Source organism: Nelumbo nucifera, chromosome 5 (assembly GCF_055504915.1).
Source record: "Nelumbo nucifera cultivar China Antique chromosome 5, China Antique-T2T, whole genome shotgun sequence".
NCBI classification, from domain to species: Eukaryota; Viridiplantae; Streptophyta; class Magnoliopsida; order Proteales; family Nelumbonaceae; genus Nelumbo; species Nelumbo nucifera.
In genome coordinates, this window is record NC_142653.1 from 56,749,258 (window position 1) to 56,763,872 (window position 14,615).

Genomic DNA, 14,615 nt, shown 5'->3' on the forward strand with positions numbered 1-14,615 from the left:
GTCGTCCCATGAGCCAAGATATCCAGAATGCCGTGAAGCTGTATTTGGTAAAACCCCAAAAAGTCAGAAATAGGCTTAAGAAGCCGCAGTCAACTTTCCAGTGAGTCCTCACGTAGTTTCTCTAAAGTGGCTTGATCAACACAGCTCAATCGACCCAGAAGCCCACTTGGCCGAATGGGTTCTAACTGGACGAAGGGTTTCCATACTCATATAGACAGTGGCTCAATCAACTTGCTACCCACAAATTGTTTTCACATATCTACCCCAATACATTACAGCTTCGTATTTGGAATATCTGGTGGAAACACGCTCATTGCATGCATTCGCATTTGACAACTGGCCCTGAATATCCAGCACACTGACCCGTTCATTGTACATGTGGCGGACGGAAATCAACTTAGTTGTGACGGAATTGGCTCATAAGATTCAGAATCATTTGTTTGTAGTGAACTGTCACCCTCTGGATTTCAGTGGTGCAAATAGTCCTAGGGATAGTGGCTTTGTGAACTTAGCCCTGTCATATACGACTGGAACCATTTGACCATCGACCTTGAACTGAATGGTCATCCCATCATTTGAGTGGGCATTTCTGTTATTATTTAGGGCTGACAATGGACTGGCATTGGTCCAATCCGATCCAATCCAGCATGGGGTGCATTATGGATAATCCAAATCCGGTGTGACCCAAATCCAACGAAAAGAGAATTCAATCCAATTCATTTTAATGCAAATGGATCAAATTAGAGGTGATCCAATCCAAGCCGATTGAAATAACAAAAATCTCATGAAATGCAGAAAATATAATAAATTTACAGAAAAATATAAAAATACTAAAAAAAATATTGCAGGATGAACAAAAATGATAAAAATATAGAACAAAAATTGAAGGAAAAATATAAAAAATTGCATTACCAAAAAAATTAAAGGTGATTGAAGGATCAAATTTTCATACTTAAATCAACTGCAATTATGGGAGTCTCATAAGTTAAAAGAAGCCTGCACTTGAGTATCTTAATCTTCTAGGTAATGGCCTAGAGGACCCACTTCCAATCTTCATTGGCAATTTGCCTTATCTTTCAAGTGCTCGATGCATCTTAAACTCTTTAAAGGATCAATGAACAACGCATCTTAAACTCTATTAAAGGATCAATTAACAAATATAAGGGTCTGTTTGGTTCACAGTCAGAATCGGAATCGAAATGGTCCATTCCCATAGTATGTTTGTAGTATGTTTGGTTCAGACAGGAATGGGAATGAAAATTGAAATCAGCATGAACAAGATTTCATTCCCAAAGAAGGGGCAGGAAATGGCCATTCCCTCAAATGGGGGAATGCCATTCCAGTAGGAATGGGGATAGGATTTCGATTCCACCCAACCAAACAGTTGGAATTGGAATAGCCAATTCCAATTCCAATTCCGATTCCAATTCCAATTCCGATTCCGATTCCAGACCCCTATTCCCGCGAACCAAACAGGGCCTAAATTTAATCATATCAAAAGAATAACAGAGATTAATCTTGTCTACAGCATCCAAGCAAAATCAAGGAAGCATCTCCATTCGATGCAAATATTTCAAATTTTGAATCAGGCTCGAAAATGATTTTCTTCTAGTTTCTTTGTTGAGCAAGCATGGCTTAGCTCCACACAAATATGCTTTCAGTTCTGCATCTAATATGCCAAAACCAGTCTCAAAGCAGCTTCCTGCAGCATATGCAAATAAGCCCAAATGAAATCTGCAAACAGTGCCATTCAATTTTAAAGAGTTTGTTCTACAGGAGAAATATATATGCAAAGAAAATGGACTAATGGTGTATCATACACTCTTCTATCTTAAATGGAAGAAATAGTAACCGTGGAAACTAACTATAGAGTTTCCCTTTCAAGTCAATGTGGAAGCTAACCATAAGAACATATGTTTCACTTTCAGCAAAAGCAGAAGAAACAGTATCTGAATTTCAAAATCGAAGCAAGTCAACATAATGTATATATGCAGTTGTTGCTAGTAATATAGATGCCATTATGTTGTTAAGTATTGTTTGAAATTCCAAATGCCATTCCTTAGCAGATCTTGGAAAAATTATAGCAGAATATCAAGCATGCCATCTCTGTCAACTAAGCTACAAGTTCCACAATTTAATGATGCCTCCTGTGAATCCATAACCTGAACAAACTTAAATCAGCTAGATGTCTTGGAATATGTACAAACCCAGAAATTCTTTTTTGCCTACCCAGTAATCAACAAGAGAACTTCAATAAGATTAAATAGTTGTTTGCATTAAATATGCTACAAGTTTACATAACTGCAAGAAAATGGAAATGTTTTTTAATTTCCATCAAATCAGTTGTCAACCTATGATGTGAACATTTGTTTGTTTGATCAATGGGTTTTGTCCCATGGATAGGCTGGAAGAATGTTTGATTGGTTTTGTGATGACTTTATCCCCCTTTCTCTTTACTCTTGTGACAGATGTTCTTAGTAGGCTTATCTAAAGAACAGAAAGGATTCAATTCTTCAAAGGGTGGAGTGTGGGAAGAGATAGTGTTGTAGTGTCTCACTTGCAGTTTGCTGACGACATTATTATTTTTTGTAGTGGGGAGAACAGGCAAGGATTTGAGAACCTAAAGTTGGTGGTGAGGTTATTTGAAAAAAAATTTCAATTAAAGGTCAATTGGGGAAAGAGCATGGTGGCAAGTTTAAATATGGAAGAGGATGAATTAAATTCTTGGGTAGTAGCCTTAGGTTGTGTCTACAGTGAGTGGCCGTTGAAGAATCTAGGCCTACCCTTAGGAGCTAACCCTAAGACCAAATAGCTTCTGGAATCCAGTGATGGAGAAAATCAAGAAGAGATTGGTGATTTGGAAAAGTTCTTGGGGATAGGATAACTTTGATTAAATCCACTTTAGCTAACCTTCCTCTGTACTACTTCTCTATGTTTAGAATACCACAAGTGATTATTAGAAGAATTGAGAAGTTGATGAGGCATTTCCTTTGGAAAGCTGGAGAGGAAAGGATCACCTGATTAGATGGGACCTAGTGAGTAGAAGGAAAGTGGAAGGGGGACTGGGATTAGATAATATGGTTGTGAAGATTCTCGGTGGAGTGTGATAAGTTGTGGTGACTATACATGGGCTCTCAAAGCATGGATGGGATGCTGATATCTTGCGTAGAGCCACCCTTGCTTCTCCTTGGAAGGGCATCCATAGCACTCTTCCCTTGTTTCTAAACCATATCAGGTATGACCTTTCATCAAGCAACAAGAATAAGTTCTGGGGAGACCTGTGACTTGAGAAGTCACCGCTGAAAGACATTTTTCCTTCTCTCTATACTATCTCTAACTTTAAAAATAAACCTATTCTAATTTTGTTTCACCTTCTTCTGACCTTGGGTTTAATTGAAACTTGGGTTTTAGAAGGGGCTTAAAGGGATTCTGAAATTATTCCTAGTTCTAGTCTTCCAAGTTTGTTGGAAGGGGTGGCTCTTGATAGTTCCTAACTCTGCTGGGGATTGGCATGTTTGGGTTCCTACCTCTGCTGGTAGCTTTCTTGTAGTTCCTTCTTTGATGTGTTGGTTAGGATCACCGCCCCTCCCTTTTGGGTCATTTCCTGTGAAGGAAGTTTGGTGTGCTCCTAAGACATTTTTCCTTCCACATGACCCATTGAGAAATGAGAAATGTTGTGGTGACTTCTCTCTCAAGGAAGGCCGAGTTAGACCAATTGATGACTCCCAGATCAACAAATCCACTATTACAAGAAATTAAAGATGAAGCTCACAAAATCCCTAGTATGAGCAAACTTAGAGCTCAGCTAGCCTAGGACACTTCATTACACCTCGGGTATGTGGTGTATGGCCTAAATTTGTACTACAAGGGATGTTTGGTTCTACTAGCCAACTTGAAATTTATTCTAGAGTAATTGCAGTTGTTTCATGATACCCAGATGGGGGGTCATTCAGGAATCGCGAACTTATAAACAGGTGGCAACTCATTTTTACTAGTAGGAATGAAGAAGCAAATAGGTGTGTCAGCAAAAGAGGCATGCAACCCCATTGCTTGCAGGTCTACTTCAACCATTGTATATTTCCACAAGAGTTTGGAATGATGCATTGACGGATTTTATCAGCGGATTGCCAACATCCAGGGGAAAATAAGTAACAATGGTGTCGTGGACAGACTCCCCAAGTATGAACACTTTTCTAGGCTTCCACGTCCTTACAATGTCATGATGGTTGCTGAATTATTGCGAGCAAATTGGCCAAATTGCATGGCACTCTCAGGTTCATTGTTTCAAACCAAGACCTGTTTTCCTGATTAACCTCAGAAAGGAGTATTTCTGACTTCAAGGAACATGGCTTCAGTGCAATAGGCATGCCACCTACAAGTTGGGCTTGCCATCCAGCTCCAAAATCCATCCAATATTCCATGTTTCCCTTCTCAAGCAACGCCTTGACTGAAACATAAATGGGGGGACCTTCTTTGCCTGACTTTGATGACAATGACACTTTAAGTCGAGCCCATGAAGATAATCGACTCCAGAAGAGTTAACAGGATAAAAGACCATTAAAGAAACCTTAGTTATTTGGAATAAACTGTTAGGGGTGGATGCAACTTGGGTGTCCTATCTCAATCTAAAGTAACTCTTTTGTCTCAACCTTGAGTAGGGCTGCAACTTGGGCTAGGTTAGCCCAAGCCCAATCCAAAAAAGTGGGTTGGGTTGGATTGACTGACAATCAGGTTAGGGTTGGGTCAAGTTTTACCAACCCAAACCCGGCAGTATTATCACTACTGAGCATATGCATTATAGTCCCACCACCTACTATTAATCAATTTGTCTTAACTCTTAAGCCCTAACCCTACCCTAATGACAAGATAGCATTAGTGATTTTCATTCCATAATTTTATGTTTACTGATGATGATTTCATGATTTTATATTTTCAATAGGAGATCTATCATAATTCATAAGTGCTTTTTTCTTTTTACTTTTGTACTAAAAGAGACAATAAAAACATCAAACAAGAAAATACCAATATATAGTCAATATATGGTCATAAAAGCTAAGTTTAGGGTGTCTTAATCAGATATCAAGAGAATTTGAGAGATTTTATAAGATTTTAAGAGGTTGGGTTAGGATTAAGGGATTTTAGATTGGGTTACGTTTGGGTTGACTAGGTTGTGTTGGGTTAGGGTTAGGGTTGGGGGTTCAGAACCTTGAGTTGGGCTAGGGTTGACCACAAGCAAGGATTAAAATATTGATATGCACCGATACCCAACATGGGTATCACTGTGTATCAATATGGGCCGATACTCCTTTTTTGTTTGTTTTATTTTTATTTTTTTTATTTTATAATAATGAGAGGGTGCCAGAAGAGGTCTGAGACCCTTTAAACTTTTGAAAATTTTTGTGTATTAGTGTATCCATTGCATCTGGATACACCAATACCAATACAATATGCCTGATATGGGGCGTGTCATATCAATACTTCAATCCTTGACCATAATCCAACCTAACCTGACCCGACTTACTCTCCTAAGCTTGAGGACAAGGTTGACCTCAAGAGGGGGGAGTCTTTAGACCTTACATGGCTATTGATAGCCAGCCAACAGTTTTGGGAGACCAGCCCACTACAGAGTTGAACCAAGGTGGCCCAACCTCAAAGTGATACCAGTTTGTAAACTCAAGATATCCACATCAAGAAAGGCCATGAGTTTGGCATGAGCCTTGCTGCTGGAGGAAGAGTTCACCCCCGAAGAGAACTCTTGAGTTAGGCAGGTTCCTAACAAAAACCTAATTGACAATTGGACAAGGTAAAATCATGAAAGGTTATATTGAACTTAAGATTTTGGAATGGGTTGGGATGCTAGCCTAAAGATAGACAGGTATGGACTGGTTTGAGGAGCTGTCCAGCAGAGGGTTGGAGTGGCTAGTGAAGCTGTAGTAAGTTCTAGTGACCCACTCATTGTCTCAACCCTCATTATAAGTGGATCTAATTATCCAAACCAAACCAATGGTAGATGTCAACTATCAATGATGTAGAGAAGAAAAAGGAGGAAAAACATACACTAGTATCCCCATTAACAACAACCACATAAACAGCTACCTGAATATCCATAACTTAAATTTAACAGCCAAAATAAATAACTATACCATCTTATATGATCAAAAGAAATATTATCAGTACTTATTAGAAAAAAGGATAATATTATCAGAATGAGAAGCTTATAACCACAGTACATAGGCTTCAATAGTGAGAATAATTGTCATAGTTAAAAGGAAAAAGGGATTTTGAACAGCCTTCTTTGGGTACTAGGTACGTCTCTACCTAGCAAGAATGCTACCTCCCTACTTTTTTAAATATCCCCAACCTTTTACAATATTTGTTACAGTATGTATTGTGGCTATAATTAATACCAAAAATTAAAAAGAAATGATATTGTAGATACAATAAAGAAATAGGAAACAACACACAGATAATTCACATATCAGGGGGGAGAATCTATAGATAAGATACCATTCTGCACAAAAGAATTACTCAAATGGAAAATTACCTCTTCTACAAGTAAGGGAAAAGAATGGCTTCAATGCAAGAATATAAATTCAACTGAGATGGCCCTCTTATCACCCATCATGGATTAGTTTGCCTCTGGTGGTATTACTTGTAGAAGCTCCACATTCAATTCAAAGGTAGCTCCAGGCTGCAAAATAATCTTTTATTTCATTTTACTTGCTTTTCAAGTATACTTCAAGATGTAATATGCATGTAGATTTTGAGAAGGCCCTCTATGAACAAGAAATACACTCTCAACTTAAATTTGTACGTTCTACCAAAATAAAAAACTTAATATATATCAGGGGAGAAAAAATCAAATTAGATGCACAAAAAGATGAAAAATGTAGGTGATCTGACACCACTGTTCATAGTATGGATGGTTTCTGACACCATTGGTCATGGTATGGACAGTTAGTTGCTGTGACACTGTAGAGAACACTGATGTGGGCCCCACAGCTATGGTGCCACTGTGTTCGTAGGGTAGAATGTTTTATAGTCATCCTAGGGTTAGCTGGGGGTCAGTTGGTTATTTTAGTTGTTATTTATTTCAGTTTTATTTTGTTCTACTTGTTATGTAAATACTAAGGGCAGATCTGTCCTTTCCATGTAATGAGCATAACCTATAAATACTAAATAAAAGTGACGGCGGCAGAACATTAAGATTCTGTCCCTCCTTTCAACCCTTGTGTTCTACTGCTCTCTCTTCTCTTTCTCCTCTCTTCTCTATACTTTTTCTTCTATTTTCGAACCTGAAATCTATTAGGGTTCAAGGCTGATAGCAGTCTTGAACGTCTACTGACACCAATCCAGATCAGGGTATAATGGAAAACCACCAACAGTCCATATTTTTATACTTACGAAATCAAACAATGACTAGGATTTACCGGAATTTCATTCATTCCCTTTTGTCCATATCCAGCCTCTGGAGGCACAATAACCGTCCTCTGCAGTGGAATCAATTATTAGAAAACTTGGTTACATAAAAAATATGGGTCAAATTGCACATTAAAAGTAAATATAGTTGCATTTAGAACTAGGAGGAAACTAAGAGGAAAACTAGTGAAATAGGAAATTAACTAAGAAATTCTCACCTTCCCTCCTACTTTCATCCCTTCAGTTATTGAGTACACCGCTGCTGGAGGTTTCGGTGCAGCCTGGGCAGAAAAAAGACCATTTGGGTTGTCAACAAATTCACGCTTCCGTTCTTTTCCTGGAGGAGCTCCAACCTTGAATTCATATGGCTACTTAAGCACAGAGAATGTCTATCAGCAATTATTGTTTACATAATATGGCACATGTACATAAAGCACATAGAATATGTCTGTCAGCAATTTAACTGTGCCAGTATGAGCTTGTCTTACACCACTGGTCCCAAGCCTGGATAAAGGAGGAGAGTTGTGTCAGGTTGACAGCTGTCACTAAAGCTTTTGCCAAACCCTTATATGGCCTTAAATAGAATGAATTGGTGTTGGTGCAACAGGATTCATGTATCCAACCCCATATAATTGGGATAAGGCATGGATGATGATAATGCATGATCATTTAAATAAAGAAAGAAACATGTAGATAGTTAGCTACCATTACAGAGTGGAACATAAACATGTTTTTGAATGGCCTAGTGGTAGGAGCAATTGCAAGCTATTAGCTATCTTGTACCAAATGTCCTTACAAACAGATGGAGCAAGAGGGGCTAGTCCAAGTATTCAGCTCTCCACCTTCCAGCTATTTGACTTCACTCATCATCTAAGGTCCAGTTTTCTTCAGTCAAATCATGAATCCCATTCATTGTTTTATGGTCTTAGCCATCACCTCAACTTTTCTCTAAATGATGGGCCAAGGGGAGCCAATCCTTTTCGGATCCCAAGCAATAGGCACAAAAAACAAGCCTGGGCCTATGGCCCTTCAGCTGGAAAGCAAAAAACTAGAGACATAATTTAGTCAAATTATTATTTTTTTTTTTGGTGAAAAATTTTAGTCAAATTTTTTTACATCTTATAAATGTTTCCCAAAAAAGATAGATTCAGAATAAAAGAATATTACAGCCAATCTGACACTATGATTCTAACACTAGAGGAGAAAAAAAGGAGAAAAAGATGGGCCGAAAAGAAATTAACATGCGTGTTTCACAAAACATTGCAAGAGACCAATAGATTGATAACCTGTGCAATAGTGCGGTTCCCAGCTAAGAGTTTAGATTCTCGACTTGAAACAGCTGTAATACCTCGATATATGCAGTCAAAATGGACCTAAGAATACAATTGGAGAAGAAGAATTTAAGGATCTATTCAATAACATTGGAAAAGCAAGGAACCAATTAACTTGGGGGAACAGAATATTCTCTACATCTATTATAGAAGAACCTGAACTGTAAATCCTTTCTCAGCTGTTGCACCCATCCCCTCAACAAGATCATAGTACTTCAGACCATCAGCTGTTTAACAAGTTCAGATTGTAATAGACTATTGTGTAAACAACAAGAATAATGTGCATGATGTAACACCAATATTAAACATCTTTCATACAGTACTGTTATTTTCCAATGGCATTGCTGTTACCATAAGATTATACATTGCATGCTGTTGATGTGTGGACAGTAAATCTTATCATTAAGGAGAACGAGAAAAAATATAAAATGCTCTGCCCACTTTGATGATACACATCTAACCACAGTGTCAATCAAAAATCAAATGCAAACAAAGATAAAACCCAAACTTGCATGAAAATATCAAATGGATGCAGAAATAATTCTAGGCAAATGATCAAGTATCAGAGAACAAATTTTCATATGCGCTGCAGCTCTTATAAGAAATTCTAGAGAAATCATGAATTTTGTCTGCAACTCTATGTGTATCCGTGTGTGTGGAGGGTGGAAGAGAGAGGAAGAGAGAGAAAGAGAGAACCACTGGTCTTGTAATCTTCAAGGGGGATGGCCCTTTTGTTCCGTCTCTCTCTAGCATGTGAAGGTGGAGAGAGTAAAATGAGGTTGAGTGGTAGAGCAGAGATCAGAAGAGTAGATCTTCTTGAAATGGGTAGTGGAAGAGAAACTTGATTTGAGCATAATTTTTGGTTTGCTGTTGCCTTTGAACATAGATGAAAATCAACCATGCTTTTGTCAATACTCTGCAAAGAATCAGCCATGGCTGTTAGACCAGCTGGTCCGTGAATTACTTATAATAATCACACCATACAGTCAAAACAATGATTGACAGAAATTTTTTTATGACTATGATTGGTAGAATGTTAAAAGCTTAAACATTTAACTGACAAATCATGCAGTCAATTAGAGGGTAATGAAATATCAGATGGCAGTGAAAATGGTAGATAGCATAGCATAGCATAGATAGTAGATTCCTGTGTTAAAAACAATAAAATTTGGTACACAATCTTCATAAAGTTTGATGGAGCCTAGACCACGTAATAGAGTTGATTTACAAATTTAACCAAAAAGTCAAAATTCAAGTGTTCAACAGCCAAGAAAATGCCCATAGAGATGGTCTCGGGGGATTCCAGTATTTAATTAAAATTGTAATATGCTTTTACATGGCTAGGACCCATGTTCTAAGAGTAGCATTAGTTTTCTGCTATAAGCATAAAACATGGTTAGAATGCTGCTTCAATTTGAAGAGTTCGACTCCAGAAAGTCGGAAACCATTAATTTCTGAAACTTCTTTTAAGGTTTAAGTAGGCATTATCCTTGTAAAGTAATAAATTAATTTAAGAGCACTTAGTCACCAGTTCTACGTATCAGAAAATCACAGTCCCTCACGCTTGCGGAAGAGTAGAGTTCAGAAAACTAAAAACAAAGAAAAGCCTAAGACATGGAACGCTAATTAGAATCAGAGAATCGAGGTTTCTAAAGAGAGCAGAGGCAAGTAATCAACATATTGGAAAAAACATGGAGAGAAGGTGGGAAAAGATAAGGCCGAATGAAATAAAAACAGAATACATGAAGACGAGAAAAGACAGAGGAGGAGATTAACAATACCTGGAAATAGTTGTTGAAGTTAATGGGGAGATTCTCCTTGAAATGGAAGCTAAGAGCTTTAGAACCTCCGCCATATCTGAGACTGAGAGTGGTTTTCATTTTCCTTTTGAAACGTTGCGGAGAAATCCTACAGAATTCCCCACCAGTTATCTCTGCGAAGAGTGAAGGCGTAGGCGGACGTCATCCGGGTCATGTCATGCGCGACGTAGATCCAAAATGGATCGGGTCTACCCGAAAAACCAAACGATCGATCGCTTATATCGGTTTTGGTTCTTTTGACCCGATTAATAGTTGGGTCGGAACCGGTTCCGATTAATGGATCAGTCCACAGGGACTTTTATTAGATTTTTGGGTTTTATTTAAATTGGAGGGGGCACCGGAAAGCCTAACTCACATAGCAATCCTTAAAGCCAAACAAGAATAATAGTGGCATCAACAAGAGCAAGCAGCTCAAATTCTATACTAGATCGAGCAATGGTGGATTGCTTACTGGAAATATGGGTGTCAATTGGAGTGGATTTGGTCTAACTGATTCAGTCCAATGTGAGTCCATTACAAATGGACCAGACCTAATTCAATCAAATGAATATTTTGGACTAATCCAATTCAATGTCTGGACCGTTCAATCTGTTCAAATTTGTTTTAATTTAAATCAATTTAAACCCAAACCTGATCCATTGACACCTATATTCTTATCTTCTATCAATGGATCAAATATTGGCTCAATCCAATCCAATCCTATATAAATTTATCATGGATTGACTAGGTCCAATCCAATCCAATAAATACTTTGGACCATCAAGTCTAGACTGATCCAATTCAATGTATCTTGTTGGTCCATCCAATCTGTTCAAATTGATTTTGGTTTGAATGGGGTCCAATCCAAAACCGATCCATTCACACCCCTACCTGGAAATAGAACTTTGAAGAAATTGGCGCATTTTGTTGAATGCAAAGGCAATAATTAAGGGTTACATATTGCAAGCCACCCATTATATATACTCTAGTACAATATAGGATAAGAAATTAGAGTACCAAAATATTTTGAAAGTTAGGCGCCAAAAGCTAGAGCCTAGAGGGGTAGTAATTGGCTTCGCATGCAAAAGATCATAAATTCAACACTTTGATTTGCATATTTATCAATCTTAGAGATTTTTATCAAAAATTCTCAGACCTAAAGAGGAAAATCTAATTCCCATATTTTTTATGAGAAAGACATCCACAAGAATGTGGTCTAAGATGGCCAAAATCTTCACCAAGAATTAGGCATTAGCCCTCAAATCGCCCGAGAATGAGAGAAGTAGAAATCTCTCCTCTACTAAAATTTCCTCACAATGTTCTCTCAACGGGTCCGGCTAGGTAGAACTGGAACTAACTCGAAAAAAAGTATTAAGGAACCAGGATCGAACCAAACCCTTTAAGGAACCAGGAACTATTTTGAATCGGTCTAATTTGATGTTTGGACCATCTAATCTACTCAAATTGGTTTTAGTTTAGACATGGTTTTGAAAAATGGACCGGATTGGACAGTTGGACCAAAAAAACTGAGAATTGGTCAAGTAACTGATTTCGTTTCACCCTAAAACCACTTTTTGGAAAAAAAAACGTTGATTTGATCAACGACTTGTTGACACGGGCAGTCGAATTGTCGACCTAGACAATGTTTTTGGTTGTTTTATTATTTTTATTTTTTAAGTTAGAACGGGCCGTCCTTTCGAACTGAACGATCGGACCGTTTGGCCTGGAAACCGATTCCTAGAACAATTCTCTATCTGGTCTTATTTTAAAAACCTTGAATTTAGATTTGTTCCAATGCAAGCCTGGTCCATTGACACCTATATTCTTATCTTCTATCAATGGATGAGATATTGGTCTAATCTGACCCAATCCAATATAAATTTTGATATAGATGGATCAGGTCCAATCCAATCCAATAAATACTTTTGAATATTAAATTTGGGTTGGTCCAATTCAATATGCCTTATTTCCAAATTGATTTTAATTTGGATAGGGTCCAACTCAAAACCGGTCCATTGACACCCTACGAATATCCCTCATGCTCAAAATCCCTTTGTTGTTGGCTCCCATTTCTCTCTGAGTTCTTGTTCATCTTTATATATATAATAAAAGGCAATAGGCCAAGTTGGCACTTTCATGCTTCCTAGTTTCTTCCTAAAGGCATTTATCTTTTACTTTTGTTTTTTTTTTATTTTATAAATTTAAAATTGAACAAAATAATTCAAGTCGCCAATCACCTTTACCACTAATATTCATTTCAATTGCATACAACACATTAATTATAATTGCATTAAACTATAGTTATTAGTAAAGGTTAATTATATTGAAATTAAGATATTCAATGATATATTATTATGCAAAATAATCTACTTCCATTCAAAATTATAATTTATTTATATTCCATTTGAAAATAATAAAAATTAATCAGCCATAACAAAAATAATTTAATAAGTTAATTAAATAAAATAAAAATAATTGTCTGATTATTGTTATTGATAAAATATTTTTATTAATATAAAAAAAATAATTTAATTAATAAAAAGAATAAGATAAATAAAAAACTAATATCAATTTAAAATTAATAAAATACTAATACAAAATTATTAAACAATTATTAGTTCTATTATTAAATTTTATTAATTTAAAACCAACTTAAGTTCCACTAAAAATAAAAATTTCTATGCTTAAATAAATTCAATTTTTACTATTTTTAAAAATTAATAAAAATATTCATTTTAAATATAGTTTAATTATTTTAAAATCAATTTAAATTCCATTTAAAAATAAGGAAAATTATAAAAACTTCTTTGGGTTTTCTAACAATCCTATGAGGCTCCCTAGTGTTTTGGCCATAACAAAACATTTCATATTGTTTTTGAAAGAAGATGCAAATGCCTTCCTTTTGTTAGCATTCCAAATAAAAAATGTTGATGTAATGCATTAATTTTACTTCACTTTAGCCTTTTTACCTCATTTTGTCCAAGAAGAGTAAGGAGAATTATTCTTTAAAAGTTATCTGGAAAAATAAATTAATAAAGGGTAAGGTTGCAACCTTAAATTATGTATGACAATGCATTAACATTGAAAGGACTTTAATGCCTTTGTTATCGAAAAGTCAAGGGAAATGAGGTATTTGAACTTTTTTTTTTAGAACTATAGGATAAGCCTTTGTTAGGGCCAAAACACAAGCACGGTTTATAGAATTGTTTTAAAAGGATGTTTTTTTTTATAATTTTACTTAGAAATAATACAAAAATAATAATAAACTAATAAAAATTAATAAAAAAAGTTATTTTTTCAAATTTATCTAGAGAATAGAAATTGGCCACTCTCACTAAAGTGCAACTTAAATTGTGATTGGATAAACTAGAAATAACCCCAAAAACTTATACTTGAATTGAACTTAGATGGACACCACTTAATTAGAAATGTCATAGAGCTTCATCTTCAATTTTTCTTATAAATAAAGCCCGTGCACTACACGGGTTCTGACTAGTAGAAAAAATAAACAGAAAGAAGAAATAGAAGAGAAAAAAATTGAATATCCAAATTCCTGGATGAAGGGAATCTTGGCAGCAGTGCGTTTTGTGAAAATGTGAAAAGTGAGCATATTTGGGGTTTTGACAACCAAGTTAGTTTAAATATTATTGTAAGGTCAACATGCAAATCATTATAGGGTTGAACGGTTCAACGGTTTGTTGACCTTTCCAACATTTTTTAAACAGAAAATGGGTCATGACTGGTTCAGTCATGATCAACCATTTGGGTAAGTGATGGTTTAAATATGGGTGCTCAAATTCAGTTATCAAATCGAAAACCGAACCAAATCAAACAGAATAAGTCAATTTGGTTTGGCTATTTCAGTTTTCAGTTTGGTTTGGTTTTAAGATCTTAGAAATTTTGGTTTTTTATTTTTTAGTTCGGTTTGAGAAAAAAATTCAACCGAACTGAACTGAAAACATAATTAACCAAAATAATAAATACTTATACTTATATTTTAATTATAAATATTCATATTAATATTAACATTACTATTTATATTAATAATAATAAATAATATATATTT

The 14,615-nt window shown here is 36.0% G+C and overlaps 1 protein-coding gene across 5 annotated transcripts; it reads right to left on the minus strand.

The window, feature by feature from the left end:
* Positions 1–1,150: 1,150 nt before the first annotated feature.
* On the minus strand, positions 1,151–10,688 carry LOC104596815 (FKBP-like peptidyl-prolyl cis-trans isomerase family protein). Of its 5 annotated transcripts, none has more exons than XM_088887144.1 (8): positions 10,532–10,688; positions 9,450–9,666; positions 8,913–8,977; positions 8,706–8,792; positions 7,638–7,787; positions 7,431–7,490; positions 6,545–6,691; positions 1,151–1,702 (listed from the first exon to the last, which is right to left on the minus strand). In XM_088887144.1, exons 1-7 carry the CDS (start codon positions 10,628–10,630, stop codon positions 6,629–6,631), a joined length of 741 nt encoding a protein of 246 aa, XP_088743270.1. In that variant the 5' UTR covers positions 10,631–10,688; the 3' UTR covers positions 1,151–1,702; positions 6,545–6,628. The 5 variants fall into 5 exon arrangements, with proteins under 5 accessions (XP_088743270.1, XP_010256413.1, XP_010256414.1 ...); XM_010258111.3 differs by having other exon boundaries at positions 8,907–8,977; XM_010258112.3 differs by having other exon boundaries at positions 9,447–9,666.
* Positions 10,689–14,615: the final 3,927 nt, after the last annotated feature.

Bases quoted from the DNA above. Each gene is read 5' to 3' on its own strand.
- LOC104596815 (XM_010258109.3), bottom strand. From the start codon at position 10,630: ATGAAAACCACTCTCAGTCTCAGATATGGCGGAGGTTCTAAAGCTCTT. The intron at 9,667-10,531 runs GTATTGTTAATC...GATTCTTTGCAG, and splicing joins ACTTCAACAACTATTTCCAG to AGTATTGACAAAAGCATGGT. The intron at 8,793-8,906 runs GTTCTTCTATAA...TTGTATTCTTAG, and splicing joins AGAAAGGATTTACAGTTCAG to GTCCATTTTGACTGCATATA.